Raw genomic sequence first — 27,378 nt, 5'->3', positions numbered from 1 at the left:
CTAACACCCTATTTCAAAGATTTCGAAGATGAAGTTATCCACACTAACACCCATTTCGAAGATGAAGATCATGTAGATACATAAGATGAAGATGAAGATGAATATCAAATTTTCATTTTGTTGACTAACCCCCCTAAAGGAAGCTGCCTCCAGTTATTTACCATGATAAAAATCACATGAAGTTAGAGCTAGCATTTAACCCTAGTAGCATAGATCAATAATGGCAAGGCAACTTCCAACTCAACCAAGCAACTAGTCTCGATTCCCATCTTCTAAAGCCTAAACAAGTTCTGTTAAAACTATGAGAAAGATTGAGAATGGATTTTTCCTTGACAGAAAGGATAGATTGAGAAGATGGAAGTTGTTGTATAGATATAGCAAGGTACAAGAAGTTTTAAACAAAAGACAACGACCAGAAAAACTATCTGTAATCTGACTAAGAGAAGCATGTTGTATGGCCCAGCTAAAACTAAGAATAAATAGTTTTGTTCTTTTACATGGGCTTGTCAATCAGCTGCAGTCCCTAAGTTTCTCCTCAATAGTGACTGTCAAGGTACCGGGAAGCATTACTATCTACAGTCACTACCCCATGGCAGTCCTGAGCCATTCCACAATGATGGCTACATTAGAGATCAAGTTGTAGTAACTACTAACAAAAATGAACTCATAGGTCAATATGAGGACACCAAGGCTGATGCAGAGTCCTTTTTATAAGAATGGAAATCCTTACCAAGCTCAACTCCCATCCTTCCTGTGATAATTGGCGATTCAAAGAATGCCACATAATGAGTTCAAAATATACAGGATGGAAGAGCGATAACAATTGGAAAAAAATGTATAAACCAACTACTGATCTTCGGGCATTAACAATTGGAGAGAATTTTATGATCAAAGTTATGAGAAATTTTCCATGTTTCAGGTAGCTCACTGTAGATGTTTAAGATATATATATATATATATGCTAACAATATGGACTTTTTAGTTTAATTTTAGATTCAGACAAAAATTCCATGGTGAAAAACCATTCGAAAATGCCAAAAGATCTAAAATAAGTTGCTTCAAATCTTTAACTATCCTAAGTTGCACCTCACACCAAGCAGCCGGAATCCTGATTTCAGGGCCTCATCATTCTTCAAAAAAGAGAAACATCAGCATAGAGTGCAACTACACAAAATGTATATCTAATCAGACATTAAATATGGTTCATAAAAAAAAAAAAAAAAACTCTTATATATGCATATAACTTGTTAAGAAAAACCCATTGACACCCATCTGGGTAGATTGTCTTCCTTCCAACAAAAAAGTAAGCTAAAGTGTCTAACACCCAATGACTTTCATCAGAAACCAGCTACATAGCCAATTCTTTTCCTTTGTTTTGCCTCCCAGCAGTGAAGAAATCACATTTTCGCAGCAGAAAAGAAAAATGATTTTTTAAAATTGTCAAGCTGCCAACAAATAGAAATTTTCCAACTGCAGTGACCCGCTAAGCCATCCATACTGAGTGTTTTTTTTTTTAGTATAACTATCTGTTTGTTTCAACTGCTATTGTGCAAATTTGCACTCCAGCATCCATAAGGAACTTTAAAAACATCTTGAAGTATCAAAATGATTAGTTACATGCATATCTAGTAGTCTCTTCCTAATCTCTCTCTCTCTCTCTGTTTTTCATCACGTTATCATTGTTCTTAAGATAAACAAACCACAGAGAATTAAGATAACATGCTGATTATTAATCACAAAAAGGAAAAAAAATGTAGATTTTCAATCATATAAAACAAATGTTGGAGCACCAGAAATGTAAATCCTAGCAGAAGTTAAGTATGACCTCAGCTTCCATCCTTCTACTGGTTAGTAGTGGCCAAAGTTACCTGCCAGGTACCAAAACTTTCCAGTAAACCAATATTTCAACCTGATAAAGGCAATCTAGAAGAAGTGTCAACCTTAAACAACCCAAACTTATAAGAAATTCATTTTTAGTCAGAAGTTTACATTGAAGAGTTTCCAGATTATGAGAGCTATTTGTATGTAGTTAATCTTGTAATATAAATAAAAGATTTTCCTAGTAAGACCATCACTTAAACCAGTAAAGAGAACTAAAGTGATCGCAACAGAAAGGAGTTCTCTGAAGTAGAACTGGCGAAAAAGTAAAGAGCAAGGAAGATAAAATACATTACAATCAGCGGATAGAAGCTGTAGTATCCATTTGTCGATTCTATACAAGGTCCAGAGGAGAACATGCCGAAGAGTTCTGTTTTAAGTTAGGAAGATGATTCAAGAAGAACACTGCAAATGGAAACAGAGAATCCCAAATTCTGAGGAATTGTCAAACTCGAGCCAATGATTTTTTTTTCCCTAGGAACAACGTCTTTATTCCAAGATGTGAAACATGAATTTAGAACATGATAATGTTTACCCTGGGGAGAAAAGAAAAAGAGAAAGACAGAGGTAGAGAGAAATGAAGTCAGCCTCCAACAGCCCGAGACAGAAAAAAAAAACTCACTCTCCTCTATACATGAGCTTTGATCTCCCTTCCTTGTATCTAATTAACCTATACACGACCACAACAAGTCTTACAAGAGTAGCCTGAGCCAACTCTAACAAGGTCTACTCGGCATCAAGCAGAAGCAAAGTCGATAACTTCGTATACACGGAGGGGGAAAAGCACAAGGGAGACTTATATTTCAATCGACGTACTCGAACTCATCCTCCCTGAGATGCGCAAAGAACTTAAGAGGACCCTGACGACCGTCGACCTTGTGCGCGAGAAACTCAACCTTGAAGGGGAGATTGGCCGAAATTCGCTTCCCCTTCCATTCCACCACGTACTGTTTGATCACTCCTTCCATGCCCATAAGATCTATCTCCGGAACCTTGGGTACGTGATAAACTTTCAAAGGGACCTTCACCCGAACCCTAGACCCAACCTTGGCAGCCGGGGAATCCAAATCCGACTCCGAGGAGGAGATTTCATTCTCAGTGGGTTTTAACTCCGCAACCTCGCATGAGATCCTCGTCCCATACCTCCGGGTGCATCTGTCTGGACGGCTGAAGGAAATCGAGAAAGGAACGGAAATGGGGACGCTGGTGCGACTACTGCAGGACGGAACAATGCGACGCTGATTGCGAACATCAAAGAAAGAGCAGTAGGAAGAAGAGGCAGACACCGAAGCTGAAACAAAGGTAATCGGCATCTCACGTCGTGCTTTTGGAAGCCGAGCAGGAGAACTGACAAGAGTTTACCAGTTAAAAAAAAAAACCTGAGATAAAAGGGTTGAAGACGATCAATTGGCATTGATGATTATTCAAAGCCATCAACAAAAGAAAGGTGGGCTATGAGAATTACCCTTTGGCCCATTAATAGATGCTCCAGAATATGGTTGGTCCGGTCTGATTCAGCTATCCAGTTAATTACTTTTTTGCCCTTTTGTTTAAATGTTTATGTGGTTCCTTATGTCCTAAGCTTTCTTTGATACTCTTTGGCATGGTTATATTCTATGATTTTGCCTGCAGTTACTTTAACCATGCATTTCCAAAATCCCCAAAGGGTTTAGGGTTTAGGGTTTAAGAGACCAACTTTAACTGTTGTGGTGAAGATATCATGCATTTCCAAAATCCCCAAAGGGTTTAGGGCTTAGGAGACCAACTTTAACTGTTGTGGTGAAGATATCGACAACTTGACTTTGAAAAGAGACATGTTGAATGTTGTTAAAGAAAATATCATATACCTCTATACCATAATACACAAATTTGAAGGTACAGTTCGAAGTATCAAATCATGCCAAAAATTAGTAACAAAGAGGCTCTAGATATGGCAGCTTTAGACAATATCCACATTAGTAAGGGAGTCTATTCACCAAACCCCTTTGTTTGATGGCTAAAACTGATTCCCATTAGAAGATTGGGATAATTATCTTCTTTCAGTCTCAGGTTATGAACATCAACAGAAATTAAAGAGCCAACATCCCTACTCAAGTTATATAGATGGTAAATGTGTAGCAACTAACTAAATGTGGTTCAAATGATCAAAAGATAAAAAAAAATTGATTACACATGCACAATGAAACTTGACCTCAAGATCTAACACCAAGTTTGAATTCAACATGACCTCAATTGAGTGTTAGACCTGTACGAATTCAACCAAGTGTCATCAACTTGACCTGATCCATGGATCCAGAAGCTACATTATACTAATTTAAGATGATGCCTGAGAAAACTATTCTCCAAATCCATGAAAATGAGTTGCAATCATAGGGAAAAAAAAAAAAAAAAAAACAGTTTCCCTGAATGATTAATATATAAGTTCTAACATCAGTGCTCAGAAAAAAATGGGAGTCTAGGATGACAACCATTAGGTAAGCATAAGAATTCATCAGAATTGTGCCTAAAGGCTTACAAAAGAGGAAAAGAAAAGGCTTCTTTGAATATGATTTCCATATCTAAGTAATGTCATGTGAGTATACAACAAACCATAGACAGGCAAATATGGAGAAGGGTCTTTTGTTCTGTGGAGAACCATAGAACCTTACATGAATGTACTGCACCATTAAGTACTGAATATGGCAGCCAGAAAATTTTAGAAATATATTTACTACAACCAATGACGATCCTCCGTCACAAGGGATACTATCTCTTTTAGCGTTTCCTGCAGAAAAAGCAGTGACATCGCCGTGAATAATATAGTGCCAAATAGAAGTCAGAGGAACACCCTCAGTTGACCTCCACCACTGATGTCAACATGTAGGTCAACTATTTGTTACCAAACAACGGCCATCAGTAGGGCAATATTTACCCAAAACAGTGACTGCAACCGCATAATTTGACATCATGTTGACATCCACATCTTACAGAAATTATCTCATTGATAAGAAATTTTAAAAAATTAAAAAAAAAGAGGAAAATAGACATGCAGGTAGGGTACTACCAGAGAGTGGTCTTTGAGGCCAAGAGAGATCACCAAGGGCCTTGATGATTTACGACTACAAAAACAAAGATCATAATATTAATGGGCAGCTCCCCTGGGTAAAATCATGTGAAACAGCTGCATTATTGAGTTTGATTACCTTATATGTTCAATTAGTTGACGTGCACATGCAACTAGCATTGGCTGCAAGAATTCACAGATTCAAAAGTGGTCAGTATCGTTTCAAAAACAAATCAAAACGGAAAACTAGTTTTCAACATCTCTCAGCCCCATAAAAATGGCAGGAGCACGGAGTAAGCTGCCTCACCTCATCTCTTTTACCAAATAATACAGACACGTTGAAGATAGGATCCACCACAGCAACAGTTTCCTCCTTCCTATCAAATAATAGAAAAAAGGTAATACAAAAAAATAAAATGGGGCAAAAAGTAAACAGGTTTCCAGAATACAAGAAATAATACATCCTTATGGACAAGCAACACAACACTTGAAACAAATTTCACTTTATGAGTGAACTAATCCAGTGGGACTTTATCTCTATTTCATGTTGTCCGCAGGAAGTAGATTCCTCTCTAAGTGAAATCCTAAAAGCAGGGGAGGCAAGAAGTTGAATCCTCTTCAAGTGAAATCCTAAAAGCAGTTATAAATAAAGCTGGTACCAGAATTCTGCTAACACAAGCTGTTAAAATATTCCCTATTGAAAAGGTAATTATGCTAAAATTCTTTATTTTTTGAAATGAAGAAACAGAAATTTTTTTAAGTCTTGCAATGTTGAAAAACTAAGGGCTTGTTTTGGGTTGACTTATTCAAAGGTACATATTTACTATTGATAGCATAATACTTGTACATCTACTTTTTATTTTTTTCTTCAATATTTTTAGTGCTCAAAAGATAGAGAATTAGAAAGCAAAAATATCTTGCTAATGTAAGTCATGAAGTAGTTCTATGGAGTGATTTGGCCTTCGACTCAATGACCACATGGGGAAATTTTCTGGTGTGGGTCTTGGGTTCATGTCTAGGGATTGGGCTATAATGAGTTAAAAAGAAATACTTACATGGAAGTGCAAAAATAACATCCAAATGCCAATCCAAACCATGTTTTTCCAACCCAGCACGTCAACCTGCGACTCAGCTGGGCGGACAAGGATTTTAACGGGGCAGGTTCAGGTTGTGGGTCTGACTCGCAGACTTGCCCCTTGTCCCCTCCGATTAACCTGAGTCCAGCTCTGCACTCGGGTTGAGCCAACCCGACATGGCTGACCTGACCCAGGTTTTCAAGAACCCAGGGTCGGGTTCCAATTCCAGGTTGGAAAACCCTGACCCAAACAGGCAAATATGCTACATATGATATCCAGAACATTGAACTCATTATAAAATACGGAAGATGCTCTACCTGGCATACAAGATTGTTCCCATACTTCCTATCTGGGTCACGATAACCTGAGGTCATTTCAGATGTTAAGAACAGCTCTCAAATTGTTCCCTTCCCCAGTAAAAGAAAAGGTGAAGAAAAACCTGAATACAGGACTCACCAAAAAATGATCATCATAACTGCTGATCACAATATCAGTTTTATTTCCCTGAAACAAAGAGAAATGTTCTACCTTGTCAAAAAAAGCAGGCATATGAACAAGGTAAAGTCAAGGCTTTCAGCTGAAGCACTAATTAAAATCATTTGGTTTAAAACAGCAGAAGCTGTAACTCCACTCTTCAAGTTCAATATTGATTAGAGAAAGCAGAGAGTACTATTGTGGTTCAGTTCATGCAAGAAACACCATGCCTTCTTTGGTAAAGTACAATGAAACTTGGATATGAGATGGCTTTTCCTACAGGCTTCAAGAAACCCATTTTCATTGGTGTCCTATCACTTGGATTAGGTATGATGCACTTATTACTCCTTTTCTTTTCTTTTCATTAATTTCATTAAGAAGAAAGAAATACAAAGTGACCCCCCCTAAAACAGAGAGAGGGGAAGGCTGGTGATTACATATGAACACAAAGCAAGAGAAGAGATTACATGCTTCAAATAATTTACATCAGACACATGTTCATTCACGCCCAATAATCCTTATAACTCCAAATTTGAGCAAAACCATCCTACAGAGAAGACCTTCATTGGTATGGCCAAAAGCCTTCAGCAATGAAGCACATATGGATTATTCAAACATAATAAAAGCAGATATTAGTTGGGGTTAATGAAAGATGAGTCCATAATAACAACAATTTTTTATTCATCTTTGATTTTGGGTTGATTTGGGAACACATTTAATCTATGAATCTTCACCTTCTGTGCTGTATTCATTTCTTTTATGATGTGAACGTCGTTCGTTCAACGCGTGGATGATTTTATTACTATCTCAAAAGTTTTCCTCACACTGGTTTCTCTGAATAGATTGATAAACAAAGTATAATCACAGTAAAAGGTCATTTAATTACATATATTCCAAAAAAAGTGTTTCAGAACATCTATTGCAAAGTCAATCATAACAGTGTAATATGTATAGTAGTACAGATTAAGATATACCACTAATATCATGTATTCTCCTAGTCATGATTGCACATCCTGAGCATAATCTCAGATTTTGAGGATCCTTGGACAAAATAAAAGAGGTCTGACTTGCTTGAAATCTCAGCCAAGTAAGATGAGTCATCTCAAGTCACGCAACTCTGCTCCTGGTGTTGTCCCACAAGTCTTGACTTTGCATGCATCTTAGATTCCATAACTCCCACAACTCACGCAAGTCTGACTTCTCATAATAAATTAGGGGGGCTTCAAGTCTTAACAGATAAAGTTACCATTCCTATCATCGACTTAAGTTGGTGAGTTGATAAAGTAAACCTAGTGCACGCTCAACAATTAGGGGTGGGCATGAGTTGGGTTAAATGGGGAACCCAACTAACCCGATCGACCCGACCTAACCAAATTTTGGTGGGGCTGGGGAGAGAAAGCAAAAACACATTCAGATATGGGACAGGGAGAGGTCAATTTAATTGATATATATATATATATAGATTTTTACAACAAACTGTTGTAGGTTATGTGCAATTTCATAATTTATTATTTTTTGTCTCTACCCCTTAAAAACCTGTTATGAGGTAGGCATGGGAATGGATTTCCGAACCCGTGACATGTTTTTATGAGGACAAGTTTCAGACCAAGTTCACAAAGTGGGATTTCAAAAACCCGACCCGCACCCACCACTATCAACAATATGGGGAATAAGTACTGCTTAATATTATGCAGTAGTTACAAAACATACAATGACATTTGGAAGCTAATTGGTTTTTCTCACTGCTTTCCCCAACCTCTCTCCCATCCTCTCCCCTGCAGCCAATAATTAAAGGAGTCTTTTTATTTGTTGGTTGAGATTCTGAGAGGCAATACTCTCTCTAACTCTTCCTTGTACCTGCAACCACAAAATATCTAATTGCATTCCAAGTACTCTCTATGTTTATCAAGTTGCTTGATACATTTTGATTATTTTCTTACCATTTAATTCAGTTATTTGCATATTTTGTTAGTAGTGGTCAGAAGGGGTTTGATTATTTGCTTTAATTATGTAATCGGAGAGTTATGTGTAAGCAAGGGCACAAGTGTAATTAGTCCAGTAACATGAAATATAAGCAGCAATCTGGCATGTGAGAAGCAGGCTACATTTTCCCCCAAAAACAGTTGTTCTGCTCGCAGAACTTAGGAGACCCAAGGCCTTCTTGAAGTGGCAGAATTATCCCCTCATTATTTCACATACTACTAAATTTGTCAATTGCCAACATTAGTCATCCTTAATAACTGTATCATTTGGTATCAAAGCGGTTCAAATTCTTGGACTGTGGAATGGGATTTTCAAAGCTTGAAGTTGAGGAGAAGTTTAGCAACTGAAAGAATCAGTCGTCATGAGTTGGTTTGTGCATGGAACCCCAAACCACCGGGAGAATACGTTTCCTCACAGGAACTCTGGGCATTGGAGGAGGGTTTTGAGAGAAACCCTAATCTTTACTGCTTCAACCGGTTGAGGCGCAGGGCTGTTTACACAATGACAGTGAGATGTTTCAGTTTCTTTACATTTTTTTCTCTTCTTTGAACAGAAAAGAAGAGGGAAGTGTTGAGCAGGAATTTGTTGAATTGCACACCAATTGTTCAATATAATTATATTACCATGACCCATTTACCCATGTCAAGTCACTCTGGAGCCACTTTCAGAGCATAGTGATGGGTATGACAAGAAGCTTACAATTGCCAACTCAAAGACTGACTTGCTGGCACCAATAATGGAGACTAAATTTGAAGCTATGCAAGAGCTTCTTAAGAGAGACTCTCGAGTTAAGAAAGGGAACGAAGAGGTGCTCTATCTGTAGGTCAAATAGATAGTTCCCAATCACGGGGGTGTTAGCACAAGGATGATGAGTCTCGATGGCCCGAAATATGTAGATTATGAAGAACATACTGAATGGGTGAAGAAAGTAGAACAATTTTTCAACTACTATCGGACTCAAGAAGGGCAGAGAGTAGGTCTAGCCAGTTTTTACCTAGGAGGGCAAAACTATAGTGGTACTATGGTCATTAGGAGGACAATGGAGAACCCTCATGGGCGAATTTTACCACAACATTTTGTGCAAGATTCAGACTCAAGGAATATGAAAATCTTCATGAAGCATTGCCAAAACTCTAACAAACAACTGCAGCTGTGCTTATCAAGCAGAATTTTAAAGATTGTTGAATCAGGTCCAGGACTGACCTAAAGAAGTGAAGGTAGGTTCTCCAAGGAGAAATTGCAGCAAGTTCATTTACTCCCAAGTCTGCAGCAGAGGCAACTAGAATAGCCAACGTGCAGGAAGAAACACTCGAAACTTAATGTAATTTGCGCTTGCAGACAAAAAATGGGAGTAAATTCACCCTCTCCACCAAAGAAAAATGAAAACATTGGTTCAGTAGTACAGTGTCCAGCACCCATTACGAGAGCAAAGCCATTTTGGAAATTAACACAAGAAGAAATGGACAGTGGAAGAGCTCAGGACCTTCACTTTAATTGCCGCAAAAAGTTTTCGACCGGCCACAGGTGTAAAAGGTATCAATTATATTTATATGCAGAGCTAGTGAATATCATCATTATTCAGAAGGATGAACCTATGGCCAAGGTAATTGAAGAATTCTTAAAAGTATCTTTTCATGCACTTGCAGGAAATTAAGACCACACATGATGAAGATGATGGGTACCATTAAAAATCAAGAGGTGGTTGTTTTAATAGATAGTGGCAGAACACATAATTTTATGTGGGAAGGGCTCAAAGAGGCTGAATTTGGAACACATGATTACCACTTCTTTTCGAGTCATGCTGGGAAACAGTTAATCTCTTTTTTGTTCATCAATGTGCAAACAAGTGGAGTTAAAAATAAAGGGACAACTATCATTACTGAATTGTATATATTGCAGGTCAAGGGGACTGCCTTCATGCTTGGACTACCACACATTGGGCATTGTTTGATGGAAGTTCACAGGTCCATTCTTTGAATTTGATCATTGAAACTATTGAAGAACATGTATGGAAGAGTCTTACATGACTCTCATAATAAGAAGTCTCACAGAGCAATGATTCATACGGCGGAATCCTACAAGAGTCATACGAAAGGAAGTCCCGTAGAAGAATCTTAGCCAAAAAGTATTTTAGTTACATTAGTCTTCTATTCTTGTTCAATTGCTTAATTATTCTAGAACTTATCTAAAGGAGTTAGACTTTTAGTGTAACTAGGATAAGGTAGTTTAATTAAACTACCCATCGAAAAAGTCTCACATTGAAAAAAAAAAAAAAGTTAATGGGTTATAAGATTGAGTAATAGGCCTCCTACGTGACTAATCATTTGGGAATGGAACCGGGCTCAAACCAAAAGCTCAACAGAGACCATATTGTGCACTAGAAAATATTTGGACAACATTTTGTGGGGTCCGACATCTCTCTTGAGGCAGTTCCAACGGTTGCCATTATTGAGCCTATTTACCTTACAATGGACAGAGTTCTTCATATTGCTAGTAGGGTATGTGCACCTCCCAATGCTCTCACCCCAGTTTTATCATACTTTGAAGAGTTATTTTAGTAACTAAAGAGACTTTCCCCTGTGAGTGAACTGAACACAGTATTCCAATCAGTCTATCACAATATTCCAATTAGTCTAGTGCTCCACCTACCAATGCGTGCCCATATTTGATATGCACATCCGAAAAATAGAAATTAAGAGACTGGTAAAAGAAATGCTTGACATGGGCATCATTCATCTAAGCCAAAGCTCCTATTCTTCTCCAGCTTTGCTTGTACAAAAGAAGGATGACACGTGGAGATTTTGTGCATTATAGGGAACTGAATGCCGTAATTGTAAAAACAAGTTCTTTATTCCTGTTATAAAGGAACTTTTGGACGAGTTACGTGGAGCTACAACTGTTTTCACTAAGCTCAACCTTTGCTCTGGATATCACCAGATTTGGATGGTTCCTTCGAACATTCAGAATACAGATTTCAAAACTCATGTAAGTCATTATGAACTTCTAGTCATGCCATTCAATTTGTAGATGAATTCCATCTACAACAATTTGTGCTCTTATTTATTATAATATATTGGTGTGATCGTGTCAATCATCTTTGTCAAGTGTTGCATATTTTGTGGCACAATCATTGTAAAGAAATCAAAGTGTTCATTTGGAGAGACTTCTATGGCTATTTAGGTCACATTATTAATACAGATGTGGTGTCTAAGGACCCCGAACAGTTAGATGCCCTTGCAGCTTGGCATATTCCTACAACTGTGAAGGATCTATAAGTGTTTCTTGGTTTGACAAGTTAACTTTTAATCAAACATTATGGCCTCATTACCCATCCACTGACAGAAATTTAAAAAAAGGGAGGATGTTCTTGGACCGCAGCAGACACAAAATCTTTCCAACAACTCAAGTCTGCCTTACTTAACAAACCGGTACTCTTTTTACCTGATTTTTCTAAGAATTTTTTTATCGAATGTGATGCTTCAGTTCTTGGCGTAGGTGTGTACTCAATCAAGAGAGGTGCCCTATATCATTCTTTAGCATGGCATCAAAGGGGCCAATAGGTGGATATTATACGTGAAAGAAATACCACAGTGGCACCCTTACCTCCTTTTGCAGTGTTTTCAGATTTTGACAAACCACACGTCCCTTCGATCGGAGCAGCACATTGTGTCACTTTCAATAGCAACAATGGTTGGTGAAGTAAATGGGATATGAATATGAGATTGTGCGTCGGACGGGTTTCGACAATATGGTTGTGGATGCTTTATCTCGGCGGGACATAGTTGACTACATGACCTTAGTGCTGGTATCACACTTGGACTTTCCGGTTAAAATTAGGACTACGTACCACTTCGACACTCAAACACTTGTTTTCATTCATAAAGTACACCAGAATCCAGATCTTTATCCTCACTATTCTTGGCAAGATGATCTTCTTTTCCGTAAAGGGCGCATCTATTTTCTTACGGTTTCCACTTTATATATTTATATTCTTCATGAGTTCCACAACACAATGGGGACTGGCCATGAGAGTGCTTTCAAAACTTATAAGTGATTGCCGTCAGTTTTCTTTTCAGCCAACATGATGAAGGATGTAAAGGCAAGTGTGGCAGCTTGTGATATTTGTCAAAGAGTCAAAAATAAAAGTGTATCTCTGGCAGGCCTCTTGCAATTTAGTTATTTTTGAAGTGGTAGACCAACTCCCCAAGTACGCACACTTTTTGCAGCTCAAACATCCATATACTGCACGTTAGGTTGTTCTATGCAAAGTTGTCCGCCTCCATGGGATCCCTTGCACCGTAGTGTCAAATAGAGGTGCCATTTTTATCAGTCAATTTGGGACTAAATTCTTCACCTTGCATGACACAGGATTGTAAAAGAGCACAACATATTATCAGCAGATGGACGACCAAACAAAAGTGGTTAATCAGGGTTTCGAGAAATATTTGCAGAGTTTTGCCAGTTTTAAACCACCTCATTGATTAAATTTCTCCCATGGCAGAGTAGAGCTTTCACACCTTTTTACTCAAAAAAAAAAAAAAAAAAAAAAAATGGTAGAGTAGAGCTATAATACATCATTTCACTCCTCAATGGGTATGACTCCGTTTCGAGCAGTATATGACAAGGACCCCCTATAGTGATCACTTATATGTGAGGGACTACCCCCCCCCAAAAAAAAAAAAGATCTTTAAGTTCAAGTTGTTGGGCCCAGATGAGACTTTGCGGCTTTTAAAGCACAATCTTGCCATTGTTCAAAATACAATGAAGAAGCTTGCTGAGAAACTAAAAGGGAATTTCAAATCAGTAAGTGGGTTTATTTGAAATTACAACCTTACAAACAGATAATCATTATTTAGTGCTGAAATCAGAAACTCACATTTTGATATTTTGGTCCTTTCAAGATATTGGCTATGTGGGACTGATGACTTAGAAGTTAGAGATGCCGGCATCTTCTATTATTCACCCTGCTTTCCATGTTTCTCAACTAAATTCAAATGCAGGGAAATGCCTGACACTTCTCCTCTTCTGCCACAATGGACGTTGGATGGACAATTGTTGTGGGAACCAGCCCAAGTGTTAAAAAAGCATCGTGTTAGAGTCGACGATCGCTTGAGGACGGAACTTTTGATCCATTGGAAACACCTTCCAACTAACAATGCTACATAGGAGGAAGAGGACTCGTTCTGAATCACATTTTCCAAATTATGCTGAACCTTGAGGACAAGGTTCTTTAAAGGGGTGGGGTGGGGTGGATTGATATGTTTGATTATATTCTTAGAATTTAATTCAGTTATTTGCTTACTTTGTTAGTAGCAATCATAAGGGGTTTGATTATTTGTTTTAATAATGTATTGGGAGTTATGAACAAACGAGGGCACAAATATGATTTGTCCATTAACTATTTTGCATACTACTGAATTCTGTCAATTGCAACTTACTAATTCCAGCATTAATTGTCCTTAAAAATATATTAACCGCATCAAGGTTCTTGATTCTCTTGCTATATCACCCACATAGTTATGTATATATAGTGCAACACTACCTGCTTCTCTGAATTAAGTAACAAGGAAGCAAACTGGAAGCATGAATTCACTTCCTAGAAAGAGATCCAACAGATTATGCACAATGACAAAACCCAGTAAAAAATATTCCTTTTTGAAATGGGACCAGTAGGTTTCATTATTAGCCATATCAAAGATGGGAAACAATAGAGGGCAGAAAATAATTGCATAAGCAGACTTCTGAATTTTCAAAACAACATAACTGAGGGAAGGAGATACCTTAACATCAGCAGAGACCGTTTTGGTAGGAACTGTAAAATGACCAGTCACCGACATATTCCACGGCAAAGAAGAAGTAACTGGAATGTGGAAAGCAGAAGAAAGATATGGGAAGCCAAAATAAGGTATCCTGGTCAGTCTACCAATATAAATTGGAAATATGTGAAGCTACAACTCGCATGCAATGTGAAAGTGGCCAACGAGAGGTCAAAAAGTGCTGATATAAGTAGGACATTAATCAATCATCTTGGATTGGAGCATCTCAGACTATTATGTATGTCGAACTACAGTCATGCAACATCAAGCATACTGATAAACAGGATGCTTTAACCACTACAAGTTGCATCACTCAAAGAATTAAGGTTACCTATACATTTTAACTATTGGAATAAAAGGTAGCAAATGCCTATTATAGCCACAAAAAAATCACTGAAACTTCTATGACGAAAGTACCTCTAAGTTTAAACAGTAAACAGTAGACAGTGACCATTCTTGGATTCTGTTGAAACAGCAGCAGCAGCAAGCCACTAGAAACTTTACTTCATTTGCTCCTCCTTGGAAAAGGTAACGTATTATGCATTTGTTTTTCAAATATAAGGTGGCATATTTTCTTTAGATTTGAGCAGCACTTTCCATTGGTGTGCAGCTCTAACAAAAAGGTTTTGCATCCTAAGCTCGGATCGAAATAATTCTAAATTCCTTTAGTTACAAGGTCATATTGTCACTCAATTTATGTGAGACTATGGCACGAATGCCAGTGTGCAAGAGATCCTTTACATTGGGAGTGTAGAAAATACCAAAATCTTTCATTTATGATGTTGCAACTCAATTGCCACTTCAGGAGCCATCTCAGCACCACAGTAACAGAAGAAATGAAAGGCCTGCTAAGTTGGTTGCTCTTTCTCTCAACTGAAGCTGACAAGGAAGATAGATGGACCGGGCGATGGAGACTAATGAGAGGAATTACTAACAGAAATGCCATATAATGAACCAAATGAAAGAAAAACAGAAACAAATCAGTGTTGAAGGGTGAAGAAAAATAGTCATTCATCTCTCCTCATTCTTGTACTTCTGGAGTTAGCTGAACCTCAAATAGAGCAACAATAATCTGCTTCAACTTCCGGTCCCCATCAAAACCTTCTCTACTTCTGTATGTTAATCTGTTTTATATACTGAAATTGTAGGAACAGATAGAAGTGGATCATCAACTGGTTTGTTTTCCTTATTGTTTCTTATCTTCCCCATATTTTCTGAAGACTAGAGTTAGATTGACTTGAATCTTGAAGAAATTCGAGGAGAATCACAGATCTCAAGTAGAAGAAGGGGATTCGAAAAACAAAAGAAATGAATTAAGCTTTGCTCTTGAAATGGTTATGGAAGTTCAACACTAATTCTTCTAATCTATGGAAGGATATGGTTCGAGCAAAGTTGGGTTGGAGCTCTCCATGGTGGATGTCTGGTGGAAATCGGAGAGCATTGTCCTCAATATGGAGATCATTGTTCCCATTGCTCCAGAAACTCTCCTCAGCAATAAGATTCTAAGTCGGAAATGGTCGGTTGCTTAAATTTTGGAATGATTTGTGGACAGGGCAAGAGCCATTACGGATTTCCTTCAGGAATCTATTCCTCCTCTCTACACAGAGGGAGATGTCAGTTGCTGATGCTTTTGAGGGGGGGAGGGGGAGCCTGAACTACACCCTCGAAGGGGCCTGTCAGACTCAGAGGCTTTGGAAGCGAGTTGTTTATTGGACACTTTGAATTCTGTCAAAATGAGACCTTCCAACGAGGACAAACTTATTTGGTGGCATGACAAAAGTGGAAAATTTTCAGTTTCATCTGCATACAGTTTTATTAATGGTTGGGCTTCGACACAAAGGGAGCATGATATTCACTTTGTATGGCGTCTTTGTACACCTCCAAATATAAAATTCTTCATGTGGAGTGCTTGCCAAAGTAAGATTTTCACAAGTGATGTGCTTAGTAAAAGGGGACACCCAACTATCGACCCCCTCTGTCCTCTATGCAGCATTGAAGCGGAAATTGTCAGTCATATTCTCCTACATTGCTCCTTTGCATGGTATGTGTGGACCTCTGTTCTAGGCAAGATGGGGCTGCAATTCTGCATATCAGCTGATCTGATCTCCTTCAGCAAGTCGATCGTTGGCCTCCCCCTCTCGGGTCTCAGAAAAATAATGATATCTGCCTGTGCTAGTTTCATATTGTGGGGGCTATGGAATGAACGCAACCGAAGGCGGTTCGATGCTAAAAGTGAATCGGAGGTAAGAGTAGCGAACAGGGTGTCGGGGCAAATATCCTCTTGGCTTATAACTAAGAAGGTTTTTTCCTCCTTCAAAGGAACCTCTATTTGTGAAAATTGGAATATCTTGGCTAGAATGCACGTTGGGATCAAGGCTCCAGTAATGCAGGAGTGGACCCCTAGAAGCTGGATACCTCAAGCTGAATTTTGATGGCTTTTCTCTCGGCAATCTGGGGATTGCTGGTTTTGGGGGAATTATTTCGGATCCATCTGGCAATCAATGTTTCTCTTATGCTGGTCCGTTAAGCATTTCTAATTCTACAACTGCTGAGGTCTATAGCCTACTCAACGGGCTTCGCATTTTCAGAGACAACTGCAGTGGTCCCATTCACATTGAAGGAGACTCAAAGGTGGTCATTGGATAGTGTGAACGTCCTTCCCCTCCAACTTGGCACCATTGGGATATCTTTCGAGAGATTTTAGATTTTACCTCACTCCACTCTTGTATTTGGTCTCACATTCCGAGATCTGCAAATTCGGCTGCAGATGTGCTAGCCAAGCAGGGAGCGTCCTTGCAATCTCTAGTTGTGAGGGAGCTGCTCCCTCTTCCTTTGTAAATTGTTTATATATAAATACATCTTTATCAAAAAAAAAAAAAAAAAAAAACATTTGTTTTCTGCTGCTCCATTTCCTTCCATACTGTGTTGCAGAAGATAAAAGATGCCTGCACTGTTCTCTGTCTTTCTTACTATTTGCTGCGGCATATATCATTTCTGTTAATAAGGGCTTTTGGGTCAATTAAGGACTCAGTGAATATGCTGGCCCACGAATATAATGCACATTCAAATGCAACTCTCAGAAAAGATTATAAATGAAATTTCCTCTTCTTTTTATATTACAGCAGGCTAACTTCAAGACTTAAACTTCCTGCTCAACAGTCTAAGAGTCTAGAAGTAATTAGTGCAGCCCCTGGGAATACATCCACATAGGCAATAAATGAAAATTCCTCCATTGACACTACCCTGTATGAAGTTGATAAGAACTTTGCTTTTCCTTTTTTACCAAGATCAGCAGATGAAGAGGCAAAATAGAGGATAGCAGTAAGGGAACAGCTTGGGGAAAAGTGAAGATGAGAACAAATACCAGTGAGAGAAAAGGAAGTTCCCACTGAGGCTTGTAGCCTCACTGCAGAAGAGTAGAAGAGAACAGCAGAGAAGGTGAGTGGCTGAAAGGGCAGAGTGAAAGGAAGCTAAATTAGACAATCTTTTGTAGATGCTAAAGCCCAGGAAAAAATTGAAAGAGACATGGATCGATCTATTTTGTATAGGAAAGATAGACACATATCATCCACTGCATCTTTTCAGATGAAGTAGGGCAGGCTAATTCAGATGCAGAATCCAATACCTTTATGGGTGAAGCACTTTCGAACTCCACTATCAAATGAGTATTATCATTGCCATGTAAAAGATCACAAAGAATGTGCCCAAAAGTGTGAAGTCCACATGGAAAGGTGAGTGGAAAAAAAGAGTCACACTGTTTATACAAAAAATAAGAGAGTTACTTTCCACAATGAGAAAAAGAGAGACGTGTTGGAAGATAAGATTAAGCCCAAACGACCAAGGAAGGCCCACATATGTAAGATTATTATAAGATGGGCCACATGACCAAGGAAGGCCCACAAGATGGGCCCAAACCATAAGAAGTAGGACCCACAATGATTACCAAGAGCTGACATCCTTATCACATCAGTTGGAAGATCAAGAAGGACTCACAAAAGTATCTTTATCTTAGGGTCACGACCAAGAAGAGTTTTATTTTAAGTTATATTTGTCTTTTATCAATATTGAGTTACCTAATTATGTTAGGACTTACCTTAAGTGTTAGAGTTTGGGTGTAATTGGGACAAAGGTAGTTTTATTGTAATTGGACTCTACTACCTTCCTCTATTATAAATAGAGGTTCATGTACTCTGATTACAACAAGTTATTGAGGTCAATGAAGTATTTCACTTTTCCATAAATTCAACATGGTATCAAAGCAGGGTCTGTGAGTTGACTTGGTCAACTCACGGAGGTAATGTGATCCTTTTCTCTAAACCCTAAACCCTAAGTGTAGGTTCGTAGTTATTTTTTTCAGTCCCAACACCCGTAGTTTTCGTTGCGATTTTCACCTCTATACATAGTTTTTCATATTGCAAGTTATATATTAACGGAAAGATATTTGAGTCTACTTTCCAAGAATAACGATTTGTTCCAATTGGAGTTATCTACAGAGAGATATCGATATTTGAATGAGCGAAGGTCAAATTGCGAAAAGGTTCGAGCAACAGCAGCAATCTTCAGATTCTGAGGTATTTTTAGCTATCAAGAACTAGACTTTATATGGAGAAATATATATCAAACGAAAGATATGTAAGTCTATTCTTTTACCTATTCAACCAATTTTTTATCTGAGTTATGTACAAAGAGAAATCGATATTTGAAGCAGCAAAAGTCAGATTGAAAAAGAGGTTCGAGCGGCAGCAGAAAGCCTCAACTTCCGAGGTATTTTAAGCTATCAAGAAAGAGACTTTATATGGATAATTATATATCAAGATAAAGGTATGTAAGTCTATTTTCTGACCTATTCAACCAATTTTCGGTATGATTTAAGGAGATATTGATCTTGGAAGAGTCTATGGTCGTTCTGGAAAAACAGGAGAAACAGAACTTAGTTCGGCAAGATGAAAGAGACCAAAACCTATCAGATTATTTATCTTCTGATAATTATATTTTATGAAGAGATGTTATACTTGGATGAAATTTATTTCAGTCTACTTTCAGAAGGAAAAAATTTCATGCCAATCTGATCTATATTGAAAGATATATTCGAATTGGAAGAAGGTCATGCTGGTATTTTGTTGTATTGAAAAATTCGAATTTATGTTAATTGTTTTGCGTCACTTTTTGAGTTGATCAGGAAAATATCTCACTTCTCCCTGGTTTGAGGGCTTATTTATAAATCTCTGTTATTTGGGTTTATTGCTACATCTATGATATTTGGTTCAAGCTGGGATCATTGCCATTACCTCCCAACTTGAGGGGGAGAAGTAGAAGAAGAACAAGAAAGAGGTATTTTATTCTTTATGTTGTGGATAAGTTTATGTGACCAAAATATTCAAGAAAGGGGGAGCACAAAAGATAAAGCTTGTGCAGCAAAGAAGAAATTTTTTATATCGGATTATTTCATGGTTCTTTGACAAAGTTTACTATTTGGTTCGTGTTATATGTGTTGGAAGATGGTCGTGTTATATTCAGCTGCAGCTATTATGTCTCTTTGGAGACATTATTATTGAATAAGAGGTAGCCTCATGTCATCATTTATTTTACCCCGTCAAAAAGATCAAAATTGTTTGTGGTTGGGAGTCCACGACGAAGGAACTTCATCCCCGTCAAAAAGATGAAAATTATTTGTGGTTGGAAGTCCATGACGGAGGAACTTATGATTACATCTATGTTATCCCCCCCCCCCCCCTTGTAATAGCTTTTATGTTTCCTACCACTAGAGAGTTGTTGTCCTGTGAAGGGACACGGTGGTGGACACTTCAGAGCAATGCCGATAGACACACTACCGATAACAGTGGAGTGTGCCCTACATCCAGCATTAAGACTGGAGTAAGAAGCAATGGCTTACCGGCTAGGAGTGATTTTTACTCTCACTTATAATGTCGCAGGGCCTCATGGAAGGACGCAACAGCGTGAGGGGGAATGTTGGAAGATGTGCCATTTTATACAAAAATATTTTATACATCATTTGTAGCAAGCTGGGAGTTCATGTTGTTCTCTCACCCCCAGCTTGAGGGGGAGTGTTGAAAATAAGATCAAGCCCAAACGACCAAGGAAGGCCCACATATGTAAGATTATTATAAGATGGGCCACATGACTAAGGAAGGCCCACAAGATGGGCCAAAGCCCATAAGAAGTAGGACCCACAATGATTACCAAGAGTTGGCATCCTTATCACATCAGTTGGAAGATCAAGAAGGACTCACAAAAGTATCTTTATCTTAGGGTCACGACCAAGAAGAGTTTTATTTTAAGTTATATTTGTCTTTTATCAATATTGAGTTACCTAATTATGTTAGGACTTACCTTAAGTGTTAGAGTTTGGGTGTAATTGGGATAAGGATAGTTTTATTGTAATTGGACTCTACTACCTTCCTCTATTATAAATAGAGGTTCATGTACTCTGATTACAACAAGTTATTGAGGTTAATAAAGTATTTCACTTTTTCATAAATTCAACAAGACGTATCATCTAGTGTAGGTATTCATATGATGAAAAGCTATTTTGGATGCAGAATCCCATGCTTTTGTATGAGAAGAAGGGCCTTCCTAACTCAGCAATAGAATAAAAATTATTCATATTTATAAAAAAATTAAAGGCACAACTCTGCAATAAAATAACTATTAGTTGTATTAAAAAAATATATTATCAATTACCTTATCACCCTTGGAGTGCACAGGTTGAATGTTAGGAGAGGCAATCAATTTCCTACAAAAAATGCCCAAACATATTCAAGCGCAGACAGAAAATAGAAACTACATTACTTAGAAAAAATAACCACCCTGTTTACACCTAAAATAAATAAATAAATAAACAAGATGAAAGTTCCATACAAGGAATGGGATTCCATTCTTCTTAAAGAATGTTTAAGTGAAATGAAGAGGCATGACGTCATCTTCCATCTCAACTTTAAATTAAAATAACATGTTAAGTATCCCCTCTCTTCCACTTGAATTTTAAATTTACACACAATTATATAAAAAAGTACATCTTTAGGGTATAAAAATCACCCTACAATATATATATATATATATATATATATATATATATGTATATGTGTGTATGTATGTATGAATGTAGAAAGTGGGAAAAAAAGAAAAGAAAGAGGAAGTGAAAATAAAAAAAAATGAAATGAAGTTTCCTTCATCTGGTTTGGTAGAAAAAAAATAGATAGAGAAAATAGAACTATGACCCACATAGAAAGTAGAGAAGAAAATTAAAAAAGCTTTAAAAAACAAACCAATTAACATAAAGATGAGAAAGCTATGAAACAAACCACATCTCTCTCTCTCTCTCTCTCTCTCTCACATCTGATAACCGTTTTGGATAATTGAAAGGAATCATTTGATGTAGGCTGTAGATGGAGGATATGTTGGGGCAAAACTATAATTTAACTCCTTTGTAACATTTCCTACTGTCAAGCTTTTCTGTTATATGATTTTTTTTGCTAACTCAGACCACTTTTGATTTATTAAAAGAACATTTTATTCACTTGGTGGCATTGTGGCTTAGAATTTTCTTTCCTCCTTTGCACAACACATACAAGAAGCAGCCACTAGATCCAGAGAGCTTCATTCAATATTTCAATTCTGGACGATTTGCTGGTGAGGTCAGACTCAGCAATTGCATGGCTATTATAGACTGGCATTTTCATCATCAAATTGGGCCAATGATTGAGAAGGGATCATGAATGAATGGGACTACAGAATCCCAAGGATCGAGTGCAAGTGTCATCTAGGCATATAGCAGAAAATTTGAAAATAATTGAGTCAGAAATGCATGAATAAGAAAGCACGAGATGGTTACAAGATAGACTCAATATGGCATTGGACAGCTAAAGTTGAAGGCATAGAATAGAATACTTGCATGCACAGAGGCACCATTCTTGCTCACCTTCATAGGCAGATCCACCGCTGTTTAAGTCAGTGTAAACAGGGAAATTACTAATTTGAGTTAGCAGTTTAAGTCAGTGTAAACAGGGAAATTACTAATTTGAGTTAGCAAGCTAAGGATATCTTTACTTCCTTTTTTAAAAAAATAAGGATTTCTTTACTTCATGATTAATTTGGGGTTAATTGATTTGCAAAGGTAGTTTAGTCATTTATTTATCATAAGCTAGAGTTAAGTTGGAAGGCTGCCATTTGGGGACATCATGGTGGTTGGAGAAATTATTCAATCAAAAGCCAGAAATTTTTAAGGAAATGTCTGCTAATCTATGGGACCTACCCAGTCTGTAGTGATTTGCAAGTAACAAATTAAACATATGTCTAATGGAGAAGGAGCTTAAAACCCCAATAAAACTGTTTCCTTTTTGTTCCTCTCTGTGTTTGACTTAATGTGCCTCAACCAGCTTTTTCTTTCGCAATTTTTGACTCTATTAATAAGCTCAAACCATTAGTTTGTGAGCTGTTCATTTCCTGAGAGAGGGCTTGTATTGATCCTCTTCTTATTCAAGATCAGCAGCTATACAAAGAGTTCTTAAGAAGTGTTTAGAGAGGATGATACCCATACAATTATGAAAAAAGAAGAGTTCTTTTTGTATTTTGTGTAACATCTCTCTTTAATGAAATTCTCACTTTTTTTCAAAAAAAGAATTATGAAAAAAGGTTAGAAAGTGTAAGAGAAAAGCAAAGGAGCACAAGATGTCTCAGCTTCTCCTGTGCTGCTTTCTTAGGTTTTTATTTGGGACATGAATGATGGGTTGGGAAACTGAAGACATTCATACATGTTTGACTGAATTAGTGCCAGTTCCTTGAAATTAAGATAAACACATTGGAATAACTAGATCATTCCCTTCTCTAATTTATTACTTGATCAAGGGAAAGAGGAGTTCCACTGAGCCTATCACGATGGATATTGGAGGGCTGACTTCTAGCCTAAAAAGTGCAATACTATGACCAAAAATGCAAACATCATAAATGGTTTCAACCATAACTTTGAAGAAGTCAAATAGTTTTAGTTGAAAACGGAGTTTTCCAATTAGAAGTAAAGCTAAACAAAATCCAATAGAGACAAATTCAGACCTACAAATGCAAGATTGCTAGCTCTACCTTTTCCTCAGAAAGTCGGGAGTTCTTGGTTCCTCTGGAATCTGAACAAGTCGACAAAGAAAACAAGAGAGATAAAAGTGTATTCTAATACCACCAGCCAAAGGTGGCCTTGGGCCTTTGGGTCAATGATCACATGGGGAGGTTGTAAGTGTGTGGTCTTGAGTTCCGAGGGTAAGGGGGTGTCCGCTTGTGTAATTAATATTTTAAAAAAAACAAGGAGAAAAATAAAAGCAATAGTCGACTAGAGCATAAATTTGAACCTGAAATAGATTTCAACGTGTATACAAGTATAACACTTCAGTAGCAATAAAACCGTCCCTGACAATGAAATAAGCAAGCAAATCAGAAAAAAAGTTCTCTTCTCGCGGGTGACCGATGAAGAAGAACAGCGGAATAACACGTTTTAATGAGTTTATGGGCACAATATTGTCTCAAGTTTCTGCGAATTCTAATATGAAGAGGACAGGGGAATGCGGGTGGAGAGATTTACCTGTATTACGGTGAAGGGACAGAGGAACGTCCAGTGAGGGAGGCTCCTCGGCAACGGTGAGACGGGGGAAGCTCTTTCTTCTCGGTGAAGGAACTCTAGTAGAGTGTGAAGTACTTGTGGTCGTGTTCACAACGAAAAATGCCTATAAAAAAATTATTAATAGAATACATTGATAGTTTTATTTAATTTTTCTAATATTAAAATAAGAAAAATAATTATTAATTATATTAATATAAAAAAAAAATACAAACAAAAATATTATTGTCCCACTTGGAAGTAATTTTAAGTTATAACACTCGGTTGTTGCGTTCGTTATTTGGTAACTAGGGAGTTGGCAGTGTAGTTAGTATGCACACCAATCATTGTCCCACTTGCAAGCACCACATTTGTCTTTCTAATTTTCTGAATCAATGGCTCCCAAATATTATGGTTAACAAAATTTAACCATAATTATGCTAATATTTGCAACTCTAGTGTTTTATATGCATTTCCTTAAAGAGACACATGATCAAGGTCTATACAAAAAAATCAACAAATTCAATGCAAGACCTCAAGCTATACGACATGTCAAGTTATCTTGAAGAAGCACCTATGATTAAAAATTGAAGAATTGAAGACTAGAGTCAAAATGTTTTAGAAATATCTCAAGAGTTTTAGCCATGTACGAAGACAATGACCACACTTCAATTCTAAGGTACACAAAAGCATTTGAGCTTAATGGCATATAGTTTTTAAAACCATGTTTGAATGATGCCTAAAAAAATTTAAACTTGCAAAAACCCTTAATCTTGTTTTTGTCATGCTTCTTCATGAACTTGATCAATCATCCCAAATGTAGTATGATAGAGCCTATAAAGTATGATCAATCATTGAATTTGGCATGATTGATCATACAAAATGCTACTAGTGAAGTTATAAAGCATGATTGATTATACTCTATTGTGTGATTAGTCATCCAAAACTGCAAAACCAATACTATAGAGCATGATCGATCAACCAAAATGGGTTGATCAATCAATGAGTTTTTTTAAATATTGAAAACTCATTGATTGATGCCCTCATCAATCAACGAACTTGGGAAAACTAAAAAATATCGTTGTTACACATGGTTGATTGATCATATTTTTCCAATGATCGATCAACACTTTTTGCAGTTTGTTTGTAACTAGGAAAAAGTGAGTAGTTTGGCTGAAAAACTTATAAATAATCATCCAAAATCGTTGGGGTATTTATTGGAAATTCAAAGCACTCAAAAAGCCTATTTATTTGAAATTTTCATGCAAATCCATTTTGAGAGAAAAAGAGCTATATAGTTGGCAAAAATTGCATACCTATCTCAAATCACTCAGTATTCCAAATAGTCAAGCTCCAAACTTCAACTTTTGTGCTAAAAAAGATTGAAGACTTGGAACTCTTGAGAGAAGGGCGTCTCTCCATTCAAAATGGTGTAAGTTTTTCTTTCTTTTGTGTGTTTTCGATTTATTCTTTTGAAGGTGTTCTAGAACTAGAATATAAGGAAAAAAACTTACCAAAGCTATAATCTACTTGTATAATCTTTGGGATAGATTGACTTGTGTAACTAGCTAATAAATTAGGCTTAAAGAGAGCTTGAATCTCTATTAAGTGCAAAATTTCAACTAATAGAGCTTATTTGTGAAATTTTCCTTAATAAGTGTTCTTAAGTGGTGACTACCAATAGGGGAACAACGAAAGCAAAAAGTCTGTCTCCTTTACGGTGTGATGAGGTCTATGAAGTCATCTCTTCAGGATGAGATGTGTCACTTCTTTTTTTAGATGCAAACTCGGACTCTATCTTCTTCATATCCTCCCCCATACCTCTCCTCAAATTATATGTAGTTTTTTTTTTTTTTTTTTGCGTAGTTTGTAATTTTTTACATTTTAATATTTTTTTTATATATATATATACATATATTTTATAATTGAATTGATTATGAATAAATTTATAATTTTATCAATATTATTGTTTTCTTTGTATTTCACTTTCAAAGTAACAAGGAAAAATATAATTTAAATAATAAAAATTATATAAATACTTTGAAATACCTTCTGCTAGCATATTTGTAAAATTGCTAGAAGAAAACAACTATATTTTCTACAAATATAGACCATATCCCATCGAAGTTAAAAATTTGTTGCAAGAAAATTCAATCTTTACCAACAAATTTACTAATTATCTAGGAGAGATTCTAATTCTCAGCTTGCGACCTAGGAAAATTGATGGCTTAGTTTTTGAACTATTCCAACGAATTTCAAAAATTTACTGGAAAAAGTCTACTAGCGAAAATGGGAAACAAAATTTTTTCGACGAATTTTTCATTGCCAGAAGTACCGCTAGCGAATTTCTTACTTCCACTAGCAAAAAAGAAGTCTTTTTCCTTGTAACCAACACACATAAAGTTTAATATAATGTTTCGGCCATGAAATATTCATATGGGAAAAAGGAATACAAATATAAGTCCATATATTCATATGGTTGAATTTTAACCATAAAATTTGAAATGAAAGACTTAAAAAATTAATTTATTTTCTTCTCTAGTAATTTATTTTAAAATTTTTTTTGATAAATATTTTATATAAATTTACCCATTTAATTGATCATATTTAAAATTTAAGCAAATTAAAAAATACAATATTTAATAATTAAAGATAATAATAGTGGTAAATGAGTCAAAATCTGTATAATCTTGAAGCACCCATTAGAAAAGCTATGATGTTACCACTTCCTAAAATCTTCAACACATTTACAAAGAGAGGCCCTCTAAAGTTCAACCACTTCATCATTATGGGCCAAGATTAATATCCTTAGACATTGTTGCATTCTCTGCTGTAAACACCATGGCCTGTACTAGAAAAGAAGACAATCATCTGGAATCTTTTTGTGACTCAACATCGAGTGGTTGTGATGTTACTCTGCCATTTGTGGCCAGAAAAGATGGCTTATGCTTCTGGTTTGTCGCCATGGCTGCCATCACCCTGATTTATGTGAAACTTTAGGATTTGGAATCACATGAGCATGTAATCGAAGCCACTTTGGAGGGTATAAGTTTAGAGATCTGAATAGACGAGACACTCTTCTGTTAACGATCTGAAAAATTTAATCGTTGTGACTGGAGGTAAGCGTTCATGGTTCCGTTTCCATTATGATTATGAATTTCATGTTGTATGATAGAAATTCGTTTTCTTAGGTTTAATAGCTTGAAATGCTTGAACACATAAAGATGATCAAGATTGATACACTGCTTGAATTCAAAGTAGGATAATCCTAGTTACAAAAGAAAGAAATTCCAAGGGTTTTTTTGGGTTGAAGATGTGACTGTGGGGAGAACAAAAACACCATTTAGGCCTCGTCCTACACATTCTTAACTTAGTCTAAAAGCCTGGACCTCTTGTCTTCGTCTTTGCTTTCAACTTGGAAGACTTTCTTTCTTTTCTTCCTTCTTTTGCCTAACTAAACCCTTCGATATAGTCATAGCTGCTTGATAAATCACATCGTCTTGAAAA

At 36.9% G+C, this 27,378-nt stretch overlaps 2 protein-coding genes across 2 annotated transcripts; both read right to left on the bottom strand.

The window, feature by feature from the left end:
- Positions 1–931: 931 nt before the first annotated feature.
- On the bottom strand, positions 932–26,837 carry LOC137949477 (uncharacterized). The gene is made up of 10 exons (XM_068795522.1): positions 26,787–26,837; positions 23,857–23,998; positions 23,627–23,684; positions 20,973–21,024; positions 6,454–6,501; positions 6,315–6,361; positions 5,229–5,298; positions 5,061–5,104; positions 4,922–4,976; positions 932–1,130 (listed from the first exon to the last, which is right to left on the bottom strand). Exons 1-10 carry the CDS (start codon positions 26,835–26,837, stop codon positions 1,071–1,073), a joined length of 627 nt encoding a protein of 208 aa, XP_068651623.1. The 3' UTR covers positions 932–1,070.
- LOC137950639 (ferredoxin-thioredoxin reductase, variable chain-like) lies at positions 2,342–3,290 on the bottom strand. Its single transcript, XM_068797211.1, has one exon. It carries the CDS (start codon positions 3,189–3,191, stop codon positions 2,682–2,684), a length of 510 nt encoding a protein of 169 aa, XP_068653312.1. The 5' UTR covers positions 3,192–3,290; the 3' UTR covers positions 2,342–2,681.
- Positions 26,838–27,378: the final 541 nt, after the last annotated feature.

Source organism: Aristolochia californica, unplaced genomic scaffold (assembly GCF_029961685.1).
Source record: "Aristolochia californica isolate CCGP_79_NKW_82.1479 unplaced genomic scaffold, dmAriCali1.0.hap1 SCAF_14, whole genome shotgun sequence".
In the NCBI taxonomy this organism is placed as follows: domain Eukaryota; kingdom Viridiplantae; phylum Streptophyta; class Magnoliopsida; order Piperales; family Aristolochiaceae; genus Aristolochia; species Aristolochia californica.
This window is presented reverse-complemented; position numbering and strand designations above follow the sequence as displayed.